Source organism: Haemaphysalis longicornis, unplaced genomic scaffold, assembly GCF_048455015.1.
Source record: "Haemaphysalis longicornis isolate Haplotype H1 unplaced genomic scaffold, Haemaphysalis longicornis Haplotype H1 scaffold_4, whole genome shotgun sequence".
NCBI classification, from domain to species: Eukaryota; Metazoa; Arthropoda; class Arachnida; order Ixodida; family Ixodidae; genus Haemaphysalis; species Haemaphysalis longicornis.
The window spans coordinates 220,803,563-220,822,454 of NW_027526361.1; the positions used below are offsets into that span (position 1 = coordinate 220,803,563).

An 18,892-nucleotide genomic window follows, 5' to 3' on the forward strand; every position below is an offset into this window, starting at 1 on the left:
GGCGTGTCCGTAGTGTGAATATATCTTTACCTCTGTTCATGACCCGTAACAATATCTTTAAACAACACAGGTGTACACATGCGTCGGCTTCCAAGTCAGCTAAAAGTTATTGACTGGCGATGATATTACGTGGTGAAAAAATTGCAGAATACTGTGAGTTACTCATGCGCGAAACCGCAATGTTAGTTCAAATATGTGTTGAAAGACCGTTCCTTATGAACGTTATTTTCTTTGTGCCTCTCGACATTACCGCGATGCTTTGCAAAACTAACCAAGTGTTTTATTTTGTAATTTATTAAAGTGTAATTTACGCTTGCGTAAGAATGCACTCAGTCCGTTACTACGGCATCAGGCACCGCAGCACGAAAATCTCAAATAACTGTCGCACCACTTTACCAGGGAGCTACCCGAGAAGGCTGAAAGATAACTTCCCAACCCTGCGCCTTGCATGTCGCACCCACAAGCCTTCGAAAGAAGCGAATGTGGAAGCGAATCACAAGGCTGCTTGTAATGGGCACCCTTGGCGAGGCGATAGAGCGAGAGGCAGTTCGCAGATAATAGTGATACAGCCGCGTGAGCTGATGCAGCCGAGCCGGCGAATTTGTGAAGGGACTAGGAAGTTGGAAAGCCACAGAGCCAAGTAACGACCCTTCAAAATTTAAAACTCCCGTAAAAGCCAACTTGAAGTACTCACCGTTACTGCGGAACGGATATGCCATTTTCGTGAGTAATTGTTTTTCTTTTGCCGCTGGGATTGGAACACTTGAGCTATGTTAACCTAAACCGGAAAGGCCATGTTTCAATGACCCACTTTGCGTCGATGATATCAAGAGGTCGTTTACAGGACGTATACCATTTCTTCTCTTCGTGGGATTTGGTAAATGGGGAGGGTACGGAAAGATGGCAAAGGTCAGCAAGTAATATGCGGCTGCCGGTTTTGTAGGTCGCACTCCAAACGAAGATAGTGACAGTATAATGTTTATCCACGCAGTTAGCTAATGATAGTTCTCATTTGGTTCGTGCGAGCACTGAGTATACTTTCTTACCCTAGACACACAATTAGGTGTGTTCACATCGTGGTGACATTGTGGCGAAATCAGCGGGCTAACATGTTTTTAACATATTTTTGAGCACCTGTGAGGTTTCAATGGCATTACGATAATATTTTGAAGATTCCATGCTTCGCGGTTGAACGTGTGCCTTTACTTGGTTGGTGCGCAAATGACAAATGGTGAAGCCTGTCCACTCACCCAGTTCCTTTGCTTTGTAGAGTTTTATAGTAGGCTTAAGTGTTGACCAGTAAAAGGTTTGGCCCTTTCTTGCCCTATAAGCTGTCCAGACAATTTCCAATAAGGCCTCAAAAAAGTCTTTAATGATAGATGGAATGCATCCGACGTATTACCGACAGACTGGGACTGGTTCCCTGAAAACTCGTTATTAGGGGTCTTTTCATCAATGCCTGGGCGTCTTTCTCAGATCACCACTGAAAATGTGTACCCTAGAAACTGCCTGGCTTTTTATTTTCCGTTGGTGTTCCACAAGTCTGGGAAATATTCAGCTGCATATTTACATGTATTTTACTCCTGCTAAAATCTTTCCTTTCGTATACGCACAAACCTCGCAGAATCCAGTCCACTTCGCGCAACCGTGATAAGGCTGCTAACCATGCAAAAAAGGAATAATCTGCCGACTTTAATAATGTGAAATTTCGCTTTAATAATTTCGACCTACAGAGAAAAGAACTGCGTTCTAGAGTCATACAGGTGCAGAGCGAGAAATAACTTTATTGAGCATAGAGCTCTATCGGGGTGTAACAAATATGAAGTAGTAAGAGGAATGTAAACAGGAGTAATGGTTCCTGGTCTCACGCTGGCGAATGCTGTACTCTGCTTAAAATCAGACGTTCTATCGGGCCTTGAAGTAAACCAGAGAACGGTAGGACGTTTGGCCTTAGGCGCGCATGGAAAAACAACTAACGAAGCAGTTCAGGGAGATATGGGCTGGGCGTCGTTTGAAGTTAGAGAAGCACAGAGTAAAATATGCTTTGAGATGAGGTTGAAGGCAATGAATCAACGAAGATGGGCAGCTAAAGTTTTTAGGTACCTATACTTGAAAAGCGTGGACACGCAGTGGTTAAGAAAGACTAGAAGGCTAACGATGAAATACGAAAAGAACAGTGAAGAATCCATAACAGCCAAGGTAACCAAAAAAGAGGCAAGACAGATTGAAACGAATAAATGGAGGGAAAACATGGAAGCTAAAACATCGTTAGAGATGTACAGGGCTGAGACATTGAACATCAGAAAGGTAAATTTATACGATAATTCCTAGGACAGGGCTTTGCTTTTTGAGGCTAAAGCAGGTTGACTGCGTACTAAGAGTTTTGTGGGGAAGTACTCACAAAGTGATGGGGTATGCGTGGTCTGCGGAAAAGAAACAAACTATGCGGCACATAAAGTATCCATAGAAATCTACATGAAAGGAATATTGGACTTCCAGAAGCCGTAGAGTTTAAGGTATCACAGAGGAATTTAACTTCGAGGCTGTCGAGGCGACGAAAAGAAGATTAGAATGCTGGTGGACGAAAAGCAGAGAGGGGAATATTGCCTAGGACAGTTACCACCTGTAATAGGAAAAAAAGTATTTTGTGCCTAATAAGCTTTTTGTGCCTGCCCTAAGCAGCGCTAGTATTACACCAAGAGTGTAAAACATGGTCATATTAGTCCATTTTTGGTAAGATGACATGTCATCACCCCGCGACAAAGGGGAAACCAATAGCAATCATCATCATCAACGGAAGAGGCTGGTGATCCTAGACGTCGGCCAAGAGCCCTTGGGCTCTAGCAGCGTCCTCGGCCAGCTGGATGGCCCAGACTTGATCCGCTGGGTCAGAGCTGAGCGACACGGTGCAGTATAAATTTTGACTAATGACTAATACTGCGTATTAAAGGCAGATATCCACCTATTTGTTTACATGAGGTGTCAACCCATTGAAAGGGAGAATCGCATGCCTCGTACTTTGTACCTGTCACTACCGGGCACTATCGCTGCTAACAGATTTTTGACTCTCTAGGAAATCGCCGAGAAAACAGCGATTTCTAGTGTCTAGTGCTTGGCGCTAAGCAGTCGTGGCTGTCGGAATGGAAATTTTTCTTTATGTGGACTTTTTTGGTTAAACATTTCACTTCCGACTGGAGTACGTGTATTCATTCAATGTAAGGTTAGCGCTGTCAATACCCTTCCAAAAATAAGCGAAGGTTGTTCTTCTGATGTGCAAAATTTATTCATTTTCTTCATGGTAAAATCGTTATTTCGTCCTGAACATTAAAATGAACTTTAAAAGAAATAAGAGTGTAATAAAATGATTAGAGCGAGTACTTTTTATGCTAAAGTGTGACTGCACAAAAGACGAAATGACGTTCACCAGCGTTGTTATATAGACCACAGCCTTCCAGGAAACACTACTATACGACACCTCAACAGGCACTAACTACAAATATTTTGGAAGGTTACAGCAGCATGCCCACGTGGAAAGCGGGAGGCACAAAATCGGGAAGTTGGACGTTGTTGAGAATGGCGGAGAGGTTACAAAACGGCCGGACTGCCCACAAGTCACCGTCATGTGGAAGAACGTCGGTTTTTCCATCCAGACTGGTAAAGGTAAAGTAAATTATGTTTCATTAGGAGCTTGTTATTATAAAATTAAAGAAAAGCTGCTAAATTCATAATTTTAACGGATGTGCTAGCACAATTACGTTTTAAATTTAAAATATGCTTCTAACGAATCTGCAGAAACTCGGAGAATTGTCTAGTAATGCATAGCATTCTGACGCAGCTTGTCTGAAGTGTGAATTCTTGGCAGCCAGTTTTTTTTTTTGTTTTTCTTAATCCTGTCCAACCAATTATCTGCATTTTCGCTATTGCAACGATTACAGGTGTTGCTTGCGCCAAATCTGCGTAATTGTGGAAATGCAGGACGTTATATGGTTCACCATTTTTCGTAATTTTTTAATATCTTTTTTGTTTTTAGTTTTTCAAAGTTTTGTTCGGGCAATTATTTCCATTTACGCTATTATAACGATTACGGGTAGAACGTTCGCGAAATATGCATTATAGTGTAAATGCCGCGCGTTATACGGTTCGCCACTTTCCGTACTTTTTAGTTTTTTATGTTTCAGTTTTTAGAAATTTCCTTCGACCACTTACCTCGATTTACGCTATTATAACAATTACAGGTGTAACTTTTGTGGAAATGCAGGGTGTTGCATGGTTTTGTCTGTGGGGGCATTCGGCAAGGAATGCTACGCATTAGAACATCGCGCCATACTGGATCACTGATATGTCTCCTTTTTTTGTGCAGTTTTTTTATTTCAAAAACGACACCAAGCAATCAGTTTATCAGTGCATAAATCAAGCTTTTTTTATTTAACACGACACATGGTTCTTCATGGTGGGCAAAATATGTGGTGTAATGTGCAAGCAAGCTTAGATATTAGTTCGGATATCCTGCAATGTGAGCATATAAGGCCTAAACATTATTTTAACAATGAACGTACGAATTTATTAGTTTTGTTCTTTTGATTGCTGTTCGTATTGCAACTTTCCCAATTTTAACTCACATTAGTGAATGGAAAGTTTGACGTGTAGAGCGAGGTATCTATTCGTAGTGTAGTCGCAGGCGTCAGACCATTACTCTACACACCGGCAACGCGCTAATTTTTAAGTGCGAATGCACTTCTTAAGCGACCCTGAACCTGCGTCCACCGGCGATGTCCGCATAGCATACCCACGTGGGGGATTGGCCAGGAATCTCCTCGTCTTCCTTGGCTACGGGGGGAGATGGGCGCGCACTGCCTGGCCGCTGACATGGCACATACCCACGTGGGGGATTGGCCAGGAATCGGGCGTGAGAAGGGCTAATGCACCCGCTTAAAGGAGTACTGACACGAAATTTCAAAGCTGAGATCCGCTCTAGCAATCAAGTACAACGACAACACAAATAGGGGTCTTTGAATAAATGCATCTTTCTTTCTTTGTAGTTGTGTGTGTGTGTGTGTGATCTCTCTTTCGCGAACATCACCGGACCGCGCAAATTCAACTCGTGCATTCGCACTTTCACATTCTTCCCCTCGGGGAAATGCGGGGAATTTTTTAACCTTTATTTACGACATTGTTTTTACTTCACACTTCAAGGCAGTGCTTTTAATTTCCACGTGATGACGTTTAGCTGCCGACCCTTTTCTGCGAACCGTAAAATTTGTGCGATGACGACGCTGCCCTTCTCGGCCCGCACCTTTCTCGCAGGACTAATCAATAAAGGTCATTTCTCTCTCTCTCTTCTCGGGCGAGCGCTCATTGCCATTTCGGCCGACACGAGAGAACCGCTGCTGCGCAGGTTCAGAAGGTCTCAAAGTGGGTGAAACTGGGTTTACATTTTTGAAAGACGATAGCCTTTCTTGGGCTACTAAATGTTGAAATTTTGGTCTTTCTGCCTCTCTATCTGTGACTCGATTCAGCCATCCGGCCAAAGTGAAGCGAAAGCTGCGCAATAGTCTTATATACTCACTGTCAAATCTAGACATCAAATTCCGGTGTCAATTTATTTATTTATTTATTTATTTATTTATTTATTTATTTATTTATTTATTTATTTATTTATTTATTTATTTATTTGTAGATACTGCGATCTCGTAACGAGACCTTAGCAGGGTGGGTTACATCTTTGTAACAAGTACATAACATGACACAAAGTTATACAGAAACATAGTCGATGGCAGGTAATAGAAACAAAAGACAACAACAACAATAAAAGCAAGTGCGACTCGAATAAAGATAATGAACTTAGTGAGACAACATCATTCGCCAGGTCATTCCAGTCTACAATGGTACGTGTGAAAAAAGAATATTTAAAACAGTTATTTCGCGGAACAAGTGGTGTAATCATAAGGGAGTGCCGTTTCCTGGTAGCATAACCTCAAGAAAAGGATAAAATGTGCGACGTATCTACACGGTAGTGCCCTTTGACTAACTGAAAAAGAAATTTTAAGCCACAGATGCGATGTTCATACTCGTCAACATTGTCGAACAAGAACAAGAATTATGCAAATATAAGGCATCAAATAATTACATAAGTGACATTTGCAGTGTTCCTTTGTTATAAATTCATGGATGTTGGTTTCTGCGACAGCAAATGAAATACTACATCAACGGCAGAAAACCGTCACCTACTGTTGCCAGCACTACCTCCTGGCGGCATTTAAGAAATCAAACGGCAATAGCAACGAAACGCTCTGATTGATAGTTTTCACGTTCCACTTGAAACCCTCGTGGAGTAGGGCACCGTGGTTGTATAAACGTAGCAGTGTGGTGCCTCGATCTACCCGCGTCTCCGCCGTACGGCAGCGCAAGCATCGAGGCACCCGACTTGGAGCAGTGGAACGCGGTAAATTTAAATTGACCAAACGTCTAGCCTGATATCTAGGGAGGAACGAGACGCGAGAGGAACAGCACGAGAGGTTAGAAGGAAAAAGAAGGGACAGCATGTACTTGGCAAGGGCGCCAGTCGACCAACGTCTTCCGTAGACATTTACAACGAGCGGAGCAGATATGCGGCCATTTTTTGTCCTCCAGCCTCCTCGTGGGCCCTGACGTTGCCAGTGATGTTTAGTGGCTTGGTATCAATGCTATTTTACTGATGCGCGATGTTTTCTCAGACGCATAACATCGAATTATGAATACGCATAAAAAACTTGCTGCACTGTTCGCAGAATGCTCAACGACTCTGAAAGAGCCCACGGCCTGGAAAAATGCTAACATAATTCTGATTACCAAGACGGGAGATTCCAGCTGTTTACGAGCGTAACAGTTAATCCCACAAGTGACAGCATAGATTCCCAACAACCCGAAGAGCAGACTGGGTTTAGAAAAGGATACTTAACTGTGGATCAAATCCATGCCGCCAATCAAGTTATCGAAAAATCCACAGAGCACACCAAACCTATTCACATGGCATTTATAGCCTATGAAAAAGCGCTTTATTCAGTGTACCGCAGCACTACTGAAGCATTACAAGACCAGGGAATCAGGGAGACCTACATAAGATTCCTAGGTGGCATTATAAGGGATGTACTGGCAGGATCATCCTTCACAAGAAACGCGACAAATTGCGGATCCGAAAGGGCGTACGACAAGGATACTATGTCGCCAAAAATGTTCACAGCATGTCTGGAGGAAGTATTCAGGAAGCCTGACTGGTGAACACAGGGTTACGGATAAATGGAGAATACTTGAATCATTTAAAGCTTGCATACGACATACTCTTACTAAGTGAGTCTGCAGAACACCTCCAAAAAAATGCTTGAGGTACTACAAACAGAAAGCATGGCCGTGGGCTTAAAGATACAAACGAATAAATGTAAATGACGATAAATAATCCAGCCAGAAGCGCCCCCACCAGCATATGTAACGGAACTCTACAACAAGTAGAACAATATAACTACCTCGGACAGATTTTCCGTGCTGACTACAACCACGACCCAGATATCCGGCGCTTAATAGGTATGGACTGAGGAGCACTCGTCAGGCACTCCCAAATGAGGGAAAGTGAGCTACCTCTATCACTCAAAAGAACAATATACCACCAATGCCTACTGCCGGTGATGATATCTGGATCGGAAGCTTGGTGCCTTACTAAACAAATGGAAAGAAAACTTCGTGGATCATATCGTTCCATGGATCAATTGGCCATGGAACGAATAAATATGGGAGTAATACTTAGGGACAGGAAACGAGCTTGCTCAATCAGGGGAACAAACTCAGCAGTTCATAGCATAGTTCATATAAAAAACAGAAATGTACTTGGGCTAGCCATGTAGTGTGGTCAAATGAGAACTGGTGGATTACCAGGGTGGCAGAGTGAATGCTGACAGACGGGTCTAGACGGAGGGCGAAGCCTATAACTCGACGGGGGGGCGAAATAAGGAAGTACTGAGGCAAAGAATGGACTCCAGGACGGCAGGACAGGAGTGGTTGGAGGTCATTGGAGAGGCCTTCGTCCTGCAGTGGACCCAAGTAGACCGTTGATGATGATGATGATGATGATCACAATGTACATTTTACTACTACTTTTGTATTGCGCGAAATTGTAGTTACCGCTAGGCTGTCGGATTTCTCTTGCTAGGATTGCTGCGGTCCTGTTAAGAGCCCACTTGTGAAATGCTGCAGTGTAATGAAGGGGTCGGGAGGCGTGTCAAACTTGCCTGTTTTTGTGCAGCCCGGAGCAGTTACCTGTAAAACATTTGTCATTTCATAAATCTATGTCACGAAACAAAAAAGGTTTGTGGAGCAGCAATTATTACTGAAATTTGATATGCTAGAACACTCCAAAACAACAGAAATGCACCAACACCTGCTCAATTCAAAACGGTTTTAGTCTGCTCGAATGTTTTCACTGGCTAAGTGTGGTCACAAAGTAAGAGTAGGTTTTCTCTCGAATTACTCTAAAACATTGTCGTGCAAGTTTTCCGTAAAATTTTCCTGGGCGCGGTAGGCTTCACAAGTGTCCCTTTTAATCTTTGCAGGGAAGAAAAAAGTGCTTTCTCGGCTTTACGGAAAAGCTGCTCCTGGAACCCTGACGGCTGTCATGGGACCATCGGGAGCTGGGAAAACCACTCTGCTACACATTCTGTCCGGCCACTTGTGAGACTATCTTTTCATTGCTCGCGCCGTTGACCTCCTTTCTCAGAATCCAGGAAAGCGTAAAAGAAGTTTAGCTCGGATCCTTACCATCCAACTTCATAGTATAGGATGCATATTGTGCAAACGACTCTTGCCAGAAAAGGCAACTTTACTCTTGCTTGAAAGCAGGCATGAGGATGCTGCCATTGGGCTCGTTGTTACGTCAAAAGAGTGGACAGCACTCAGCGAAATTTCGTCGGCGGCATGAAGGGCAATAAATCAGGTTGTTCTGTTCATAATGAAAAACACTTTCTTTACAAGTCGTCTGCTGAACCTTGTACCGTATGCATCATGTTTTACCTCGGGACTTTTGTATTCTTGAGCTACGTTTTGGGCTTATTATAGCAAAGTTCCTCCAGTGTTCAACGCAAGAGGGCGTCTGAAAACACGTAGAAGACATGCTTCTTGGCCTAGAAGTGGATTATTTTTACGAAGCCCATGGGGGCACAAACTATTTTGGAGGTATCAGAATGTGTGAGCATCACTTATCGGCGAAATATGTAGGTGAATTAAGCAGCAAGCTCGTTGATTGGCTGGCGCCTTTTTAACAGTATCGCGTAACCAATCTGTGGGATTGGATAAGTCTCATTGTGATCTCATTGTTGAAGATGGCTAAGAATTAAGACTAAGGCCCAGTTGATTTTCACTTTCGCCTTCTTCATCGGCTTCTTCTTCTCACCTAAACTATACTACAGCCCTCTGATAATAACCACTGATATGGCTGTATTCAGCATTAGGAGAGGTAATCTAAGTTTTGAGACTAACGCCGTAATAAGTAACTTCGAACCCGCCGTGCGTCAAGCTGCGAGCACCGGTTAACGACGCTAGGCTTAACTTTTAGTAGGCGCCTACCACCGTCCCCCTTCCCTAGAACGCGTAAGCAGTTCGGCGGCCGGAGCGTACCCCCGTTCGGAGCCTCATGACCCCTTCCACCTGATCGGAACGTCAGTCCGGCGCATACCCACTTTTGCGACCAGGTGAGAAGTCGCAGAAAATGCGGATATTAAGCCCACCATATCACTGCGTTCCAACCAACGGCAATTCGCCTTTGCATATAATAGCAGTTTTGCGCCATTGTTCTCGTAACGCACAGCCGACCGAAACTTTCACCGACTTTTTGGTTGCGTGGATGTGTGAATAACGCAATATTCACCACATGAACCAGGTACTGCTTGAGATATCCTCTCGCATCCAAGACGTGTCTGCTTCCAAATCGCCTTCGGAACCGAGCGTCGGCTCTCCTTTAGCGTGCGGTTTTAAAATTATGACTAAAGCATTACGTGCACCATGTTCGGAAAGACCCGGCATTCCGAGCAGCGAATGACCCCAATATTTTATGCCCCTTGAACTAAAAAAAACAACGGTGGCACGAATGGGAATGGCACCCAGGGAGACTTGGTGGCACGCCCGTGCCTTAGCTGCTATGGTACAGCTAACCCACGCTAAACACGCGTGTGTTTTCCATGTTCACTGGTATCTGGGTATTGCTTTGGAGGTGAAAACATTGTAACTTCTCCTGGCGATGCTTTACTGCGACCTCGTTCCTGTGTCATTCTGGTTTCATGGCACATGCATTATGCATTCTACATTCTCAGTACGGAGTTCCGAGTGTTTTTGTGGCTGGTCACAAAACCTTTTAAAGCTTAGAACACACTCCCTAAAGGTCATTTGTTTCGGCGCCAACATCCTGACCTACAATTCCCACATACCCACTCGGTGAGGTTGTCCTGTGAATAGTACAAAAGCCTTATGAGGGCTTGTGGCAGATTCACCATTTCCCCTTCCCATGATGCTTTTGCATTCAACGCACAGAAGCAGGCTTAGGTGAGTCCAGTAATTTTTAGGCCGTGCTAAGCTCTTGTTGCTACCAACAAAACAAGAAAAGAGATACAGAGGAAATTAACTCGTAGACGTGTGCGCCATAACCGCCCAATTTCTCCACCAGGTACGTAGAGCGATAACATTTTAAGCCCGCGGAACTAACCTTGCGTGACACGGTATTCTACGCTTATCCATAATGCTAAGGAAGTGCATCGGGTGCTGGAAAATGATATCTATTTGCAATACGCAGAAAGGAGCAATACTGCCATTAATAAAGGTTCTTTTCCCGACGACCATTACCCTGATTGTGGGACACTGCAAAATAAGAGTGCCATTTTGGGCTGGCTTCGGTCAGCTGTTACATCACTGAAGTGTCCCGAGATGGAAGCGTGTGCCTTACGCGCGGGCTCTAAACTCTCCACTTCACAAAAATGCAAAAAGGAGTCTGATTACTTCCATTGTCGAAATTCAGTAAAAGGGGCAATAGAACGCATATGGTAGGGGCTATTATAAGCACAATCGCAATTAGCCTACGGCGATGCTTGCGAACGATAACAATAGTACGTCAGTGCATATGATGTTACTTGGTGCATTTCACAGTGACAAGGGCTACGAAGGCGAGGTCCAGGTCAACGGCTACGTGCGAGACAGCAAGCTGTTCAATATGCAGAGCTGTTACGTCATGCAAGACGACTGCTTGCTGCAGTACCTGACAGTGAGGGAAGCCCTCATCATGAGCGCTGAGCTTCGCCTCCCAACCCTTGAACAGCAAGAATTGATAAAACTTGTGAGTCTGCTAACTGTTCCATGTACATGCGCGATGGCACCGGGACAGGGCTGCGGGGGTGTCCATCTAATTACAGGTTCAGCACACGCTAAAAACACCGGAAACGTGTGCCCGATAAAAGTAGGCTCCACTAATGGTTCTTAGGTGTGTGTGTGTGTGTGCGTGTGTGCGTGTGTGCGTGCGTGCGTGCGTGCGTGCGTGTGTGTGTGTGTGTGTGCGTGTGCGTGTGCGTGTGCGTGTGCGTGTGCGTGTGCGTGTGCGTGTGTGTGTGTGTGTGTGTGTGTGTGTGCGCGCGTGCGTGCGTGCGTGCGTGCATCAGTTCGTGCATGCCTGCGCGTGCATGCGTTCGTTCGTGCGTGCGTGCGTGTGTGTATGTGCGTGTGCGCGTGAGTGTGTGCGTGTGTGCGTGAGTTCATTGAACAACTGATTGTAGGGTTCAACGCGCCGACGCAACGCAGGCGATGAGGCGCGCCGGAGTGGAGGGCTCGGGATTAATTTTGACCACATGGGGATCTTTAACATGCGCCGAAATCTCGTACACACAGGCGTTTTTGCTTTTCGCCTCGATCAAGACAGCGGCCGCCTCGGCTGGGAATTGAACCCGCGTCCTCGTGCACAATAGCACAACGCCTTAGCCACTGAGCCACCGTGTCGGGTAGCTCAGTGGCTAAGGCGTTGTGCTGTGTGCGTGCGTGTGCGTGTGAGTGTGTGTCGTGTGCGTGTGAACGCGTGTTTCTTCTCGGTAGGGGATGCATAGGCACCTAGTTACTTATCTTGCTTATGCGTATTGCTCGGTACCTACTGCTGGACCCCAACCGGGTTCTGGAACCAGTTATGCTACTTTTCTTTAACCGTTTACCCGAAGTCACGGATATACTTATTGAAAGGCAGTGATAATAAGGGAGAACCGTGTTCAAAATATTCTTGAGTGTGGGGCTCGTAGATATGGATTTTTATGTTATAAAGTCCCATTACTTGCTATGTTTGCTGTAGATCTCTGCGCTGTTGCGTGCAGGTAGCCGACACAATCTCTGGATGGGGGCTGGGCGACTGCGCAGACACTCTGACGCATCGTCTTTCGGGTGGAGAAAAAAGACGCCTGGCAATATCTCAAGAACTCATCAGCAGAGCTCCAGTAATGTTTCTGGACGAGCCGACAAGGTTAGTTTGGCTGTTATAATGCTATATTTTCTAGTTCGTTTTAGCATTCGGAGAGAACGTGAAGGTTGTTTAAGAATAATTTGTTCCAGAACTCAAGCCTAGGCGTAAACTTTGGCTAGTTTTAACGAAATGTGAATATTGAAAAAACGTAGCGTCCTGCAAAAACGTTGTGGAGTTTACACCAATGAACAGGTTGTATACAGCACACCCTACATGCGAAAGTCGTGTTGGTTTATTCGAGCTTTTTTAAGGAACAAAACTATGCACATGGCATTGTGATGAAAGTGTCGAATTGGAGGCCAGGTGACCTCAATATTCCAATTCCTACGTTACCTATTAAACCTATAACGTAAACACTTGACTAATAAAAATAATCAGAACTAATTTCTCAGATATACAAACACTGGTTTTCACTGTACACCAGGACAAATAATATTCAGCAGATTCGATTTCTCTAGAACACTGCATCACCACTGAATCATAGTCAAAGTTACTTTAAAAACCATGTAAGCCGTTAATGTACCGTAGGTATTGGCCTTTCGAGTAGCTTTTATCGCGAGTAGTACTGCAGGTATTACTGGCGACAAAAGCTACTAGTACCATATTACTAACATTAAATAAAAGAAAATAAAGGCAACTGATAAGAAAGAAGAATTTGTGATCGATTCCTTGCGGCCAGTCAGAAAGGAATTGCCATAAGGCATCGTGGTGCTTCTGGCCATCAAAGCTGTAGAAGACAAATAAAAAATTATAGTTCATGACTGGGATGACCATCTTGCGCGTGATATCGTCAGTGAGAATAGTCAATGACTGATACTTTACATCGGAATCCTTCGAAATAGCGGATAAGGTAGTATACCTCTACGCGGGAGAGGGGAGAGCAAGCAGGTGTTATTTTGTACGACCAGTAAAACAACCGCAACCCTCTGCACGGGTTCAAGTAAAATCAATATAACTTGTACATGCCTGCAGGCTGTTGTCTCCTGGGGGATAGCACGCGTAACCGCGGTCTAGCGACCCTCCATCGGATGCGCAATTCAGCTAGTATTTTTCTTACTTTTATAGTGTTTAGCAGCTGACTGCCCCGTCTTCCCGCAAAATCCCAGGTGTCTTCCAGCTTGTTCACTCCCTTGCGGCATCTATGGAAAGATGCCCTTTTGGGGATGTCACATCACGATTGGTTCATGTTGCTGGTGCGTTGCTTGGAGGGCTTCGTCTTGTCGGGTGCGCCTCGCGGCGTGCTGTCCTCGCGGTGTTAAGGGGCATGTCAGGGCTAGGCCGGGGTGTCGGGGGCTGCACGCGCATCGTGGGTCCTGTCCTCCGTGTCCCCGTTAAGTCGTGGGATGGTTCGCATAATGTTGCTTAAAGCAACTTCACCTCCAGCAGCCGCTGCTTCTAGTTTCCCCCATGCAGGATAACGGAACTTCCACGCGCAAAGTAAGTGGCAACGCGGTGACTTGGCCATCCGTACGGATGTGGTGACAGAGAATGGTTGAAGCGCGTTGGTCCACGGCTGGTCTGCGACAGGTAATCCTTGATTGCATACGGTCGCTCACCGGGCGAACGACACCGGGTGGCAACGAAAAAGCGTCGCATTCCGAGTCGCTTGTAGGGGCACAGACGGCAGGTGTGGGTGGCTTCCCCTCAGTAGTACCACAATGGACGGCGGGTTACTGTGAATGGTGGTGCGAGAAGATTTGTTTAAGAGAAGTGGTGAAAGGACCAGGACGGCGAGTGGCAGCGGTGTAGGCCATCGCTTGCGGCTCAGGATGTCATTACGCTAGCGTGAAAGTTCCCAGTGCTTGCTGCACGTTTCACTTAGCGTCGGTGAGACAAACGACTCGGGGTGCGGCGTTAAAAAACATTTACTAAAATTGTGACGAAGTAACGCATGGATTGTCTTCCTTAGGGTGTCTGTAGTGGCCCCAGCGACATCGTCAGAGCTCGCAGCAAACGCGTTTGCTTGGCGGTGGTACTACCTCAAGCACATGATGAGTGTTATCTATTGTGCTAGCCTATGACACCAATTTGGCTCCGGTATGCGGAGGACCACGAACTAATCCAGTGAAAAAGTTCTTACTTCCTACCACGCATTTAGAGGAGCAGTTTATCTTATGGTCGGCTCTCCGGAAGTCCATCTACATTTCTTCAACGAACACGACAACACCCTTGTTATAGCGTGCTGCGTGCACACAGTAAGAACTCGGCCCCCTCTCTCCGCGCAACGTGAGTTAATGCCATTAAAAATTTCGCCTTAAATTCCACCCACTATGTAATAGAGATGTCACGGTTCTCAAACCAAATTCGACCCGAAACTTTCATCTAGAAAAACAGATGCCGGCGCGTTTTTTTTAGTGGTCCTGACCGGTTGATATTTCGGACGCGCCCAACGTGTCCCAACAACTCTTCCGGATCTCCAATAAGAAATTTCCGAAATGAAACCGCTTCCTGGGACTGCTACAGAACTGCAGGGAAAGTTGTTTCGTTTACCACGTAATCGATAAAGGCGTCGTCTTTAATTTCCCCAAAAGAAGTCCAAACTAAATTTAAAGATAATTTAACAAAACTTGTTGGGGGGCTTGTTGGTTCATGATTCTTAGAAATATGTTTAGCGCAAACAACCCTAGACAGCACACAAGAGAGGAGACGGGACCGGCGCTATCCCGTCTCCTGTTCCGCCTGTCCCGTCTTCTCTCTTGTGTGCTGTCTTTGGTTGTTTGCGCTAAACATATTTTTATAAATAAAGACTTTCCTACCGGCGGATGGCATGACTTGTACTTGCTTGGTGACTGGCGGGGGGTTTAGAGTGCATGTAGCCAGCACTTTCACCACATGCCTCGCTGGGAAGAAGGAACCCAGGCACTTGAAAAATTTGTCTTTATTGGAGCGACTTCGTACCCCGCACTTAAAAGCAAGAAAACACTAGCGGCGAAGAATCGCTCAAAAAATTGACATGCACAGGTGAGAGTCGGCGAATCGAACGCTGCGGCGTTGGCCCTGCGCAGATTTATCAGATGACTCTTTTTATTTATTTATCATAGTACCCACAGTGCCTTTTCGAGGCATTACAATGGGGGGGGGGGGCAGAGAAAGTAGAAATTTGTACAAAATGCAGGCAAAATAGAAATATCATTTAAAGCACAATGACAAGCCAAAACCCGGCATGCTCAACGAAGATACACTACGAAGAACACGAAAATACATCATTAGACGTAATTGTCACGACATTTTTGGGTAACTTATTCCATTCGCTAATAGTTTTGGGAAAAAAGCATGCTGAAACAATGCGGTTCTACAATGTATTTCTTTTATTTTACAGAAGTTATCTGTCCTTAGTGAAACATAGTCTGAGCTCATTAAATAACAACTTCTATTGTTATAACATATATTGTGAAAACATTTTAGTCTAAGTGCTCTCCTACGATGCTGAAGCAAATCCCAACCTAGGCTGCGCTTAGCAGTGGACACACTGAAGTTCCTTGAGTAATCTTTAAGAACAAAGCGAGTAGCCAAGTTTATGCACTCTTTATAGTTTCTGGATATCAGATTTGATACGTGGATGCCATACCATACAAGCAAACTGGAGTATGGGACGAACATTGGTCTTGTACAGCAACTGTTTAGTCTTTGCTGGAAAACGTTTCGCGTTGGGACGTAGGCAGCCCAAAACACGACAAGCGTTCGCACACACATAATTTACATGATGGCGCCAAGACAGGTCCGAGGTAAGTTACACACCAAGATATTTATGTTTGAACGTTCGGTTAAGAAATGTACCAATAATGGTATAGGAATAAACATGAGGCGTTTTCTTTTTTGTGAAGCACATGTACACAAATTTTTGCAGGTTCATCTGCATTCCCCAATTTTTACACCAATCAAATAACCTATTCAGACCATGCTGAAGCGCGGTGCAGTCATCCAAGTGATTACTAATTTTATATAATACACAGTCGTCTACAAACAATCGTATTGTAGAAGAAATACAGGTACAAGTATTATTCATGAAAATTAAAAATAATAGTGGGCCCAAAACAGAACCCAGCAGTACTCCCGAACTAACAGCGACATCTTCAGATTTCTGACCGTTTACGACAAAATGCTGTTTCCAGTACTTCAAGTACTCTTGTATCCAACGAACAATTTCAGGATTTTTGTTATACCACGCCAATTTTTCTAGGAGGAGTTGATGACGAACAACGTCAAACGCCTTTGCTAAATCAAGAACTATACCGTCCACAGAGAAACCTTGATCCAATGCACCAGAAATACCATGAGTTAATTCTGTTAATTGCGTCGCACAAGAAAATACAGCTCGAAAGCCATGCTGTTGCGGGCTAATTCGAGAATGAATTTAAATGGTTAATAATGCGAGTAAAAAGCACGTGCTCGAACACTTTACATACTACACTCGTCAAAAAAATAACAGGCCTATAATTGGGTACGAGGCTATCCTGAGTTATGCAACGGCGCAACGTTTGGAAGTTTCCAGTCATCTGGTAGAACTCCTTCTTTCATTGACCTCGAAAAAAGAATTCGAGAATATTCTGATAAGGCGGCTGCATATGACGATAGCAGCGGTGTAGGAAATTCATCGGGCCCCATGGCACTGAACGGTTTCAAACGTAAAAGCAGCTGCTGTATTCCGCGCTTCTCAAACTCAGTATCACCGATGGGTTCAGCGCAAAGGAAACCAAATCTAAAGTTATCAGTACCAGGCAGCCGTTCAATAATAACGGACCTAAAAAACGTATTGAAGCATCTAACTTTCTCGCGACTATCAGACACTAACGCACCAGTACATTCCATAGCCGGAAACGACACTTGGTCCTTTCTATTTAATTTAATAAATCGCCATAGTTCCCTCGGACTGTTCACAAGAGGCTCATTAAAAGAATAAAAGAACAAATTTTTGGCTTTCATAACGGCTTCTTTAAACTCATTCATCACATCTTCCAATTTTACTTTATTACACGAGTTAGGATTTCTTTTCAAAGCCGGGTCCATCGCGTTAGATCGAAAACATCATCGACCAAAGATGAACAGTCTAGGTTAGTGAAGAGAGAGTGAAATCATCCCCCTATTAAACAAGATTGCCCGGTTCATCTCCGAGCTCATCTAACAACACGGGATATGGTAGCAGGACGCGGCCACGCGCACGTAAGAAAGCATAAGCAAGGCATGTTCGAGGAAGACCTGTTTGCTTCCCCACTTGTGAATACTGTGCAACGGTTTTCCTTCACTGCGAGCAAAGCCTGGGCCTTTTGTGTGGACTGCTGTGAGAAGAGCTTGAATTTTTTGTCGCATTATTGATGCTATGTGCAGTGGCCTTGACAGTTGCTCGGCGCTTCGTTGTGGTCGGGTGCTGAGGTCTCTGGCCGATTCAGGACACACAGTGATCTGCTCAATCCATAACCCGAGTGCCACTCTCTTCTCGCACTTCGACATAGTAAGTCAGGTGTATTGTACACAAAAAACTGCTTTTTGGTGATAGATCATTTCAACCCGAAGTTTCCTCTCATTTTATGAGCGGAAATAATCGCAATCCACTTAGCAGAACAAATTGAAGCGAAGAGGCTGTCGCAAAATATACAACGAATGTATTTGTAGTGAAATCTTATGAGCTAGGTACTCGCCTTAATACGCGTACATCTTGTCTTGCGAAAACGTATTCTTGCCGTAGCTGTACAGGAAAAAAAATTGCCAAAAATATTCCTTCTGTATTATTAAACCTTTGTAACACCAGTAGAAAATGGTGGCGACTATTTTCTGTGTGCCAACCAACGCGAGCTTGGTAATGAACCATTGAAATAAAAAGAAAACGGGAATCAACATGCTTGATGGCAGCAAAGATTAAAATGCTTGTGGATTGACGAAATAGAAGATTAGAAAATAGCAAAATTAAGGACTTTGGACTATTTTCGTGTTCACTGCGTGGACTAAGGACAACACATAAAAGAGCAAAACACAAAGAGCCCGCGTTGTATTTTTCGGTGTGTTACGTGCGTTTTCCTTTGTCAAAACGGGGACAGTACGCAGACCTTCATCTGCAAAAGTTGTCCAATGTATAAGAGGCAAAAACAAATCTTCTGTGCGAGAAAACTTACAATATTATAAAACGGCGAGCAAGCAAGTCAGCTATACGGTATTTCTACCATGGTTCGCCATCACTTCGCTGCCGCTTCTCGCCTTGCGATTGTACATGTCCCGCTATTGACACGGTTTAGGGCCTACGACCATTGTGTATTTTTTACACAAACTTTTTATTATCAAGGAGTACATACGGAGGTAAAATGGGCCCACCAAAGCCTACAGGTGGATTTGTGCGGCGTCGCCGGGCAGCCACGGCCTTCATAACAGCCTTTTCCTGGCACCATCCTATAACTG

General features: G+C 44.6%; 1 protein-coding gene across 2 annotated transcripts in view; it reads left to right on the top strand.

Annotated features, from left to right (window-relative positions):
• Positions 1–567: 567 nt before the first annotated feature.
• Positions 568–18,892, top strand: part of LOC144179643 (ATP-binding cassette sub-family G member 1-like) — a 40,830-nt gene continuing 22,505 nt past the window's right edge. The window contains exons 1-6 of one of the 2 annotated variants that reach the window (XM_077708075.1): positions 568–723; positions 3,509–3,660; positions 8,580–8,697; positions 11,158–11,344; positions 12,360–12,505; positions 17,831–17,954. In XM_077708075.1, the coding sequence (XP_077564201.1) occupies positions 713–723; positions 3,509–3,660; positions 8,580–8,697; positions 11,158–11,344; positions 12,360–12,505; positions 17,831–17,954 (738 nt within the window). In that variant the 5' untranslated portion in view covers positions 568–712. The remainder of the gene's footprint in view (positions 724–3,508; positions 3,661–8,579; positions 8,698–11,157; positions 11,345–12,359; positions 12,506–17,830; positions 17,955–18,892) is intronic. The other variant, XM_077708076.1, reaches the window with a different exon arrangement.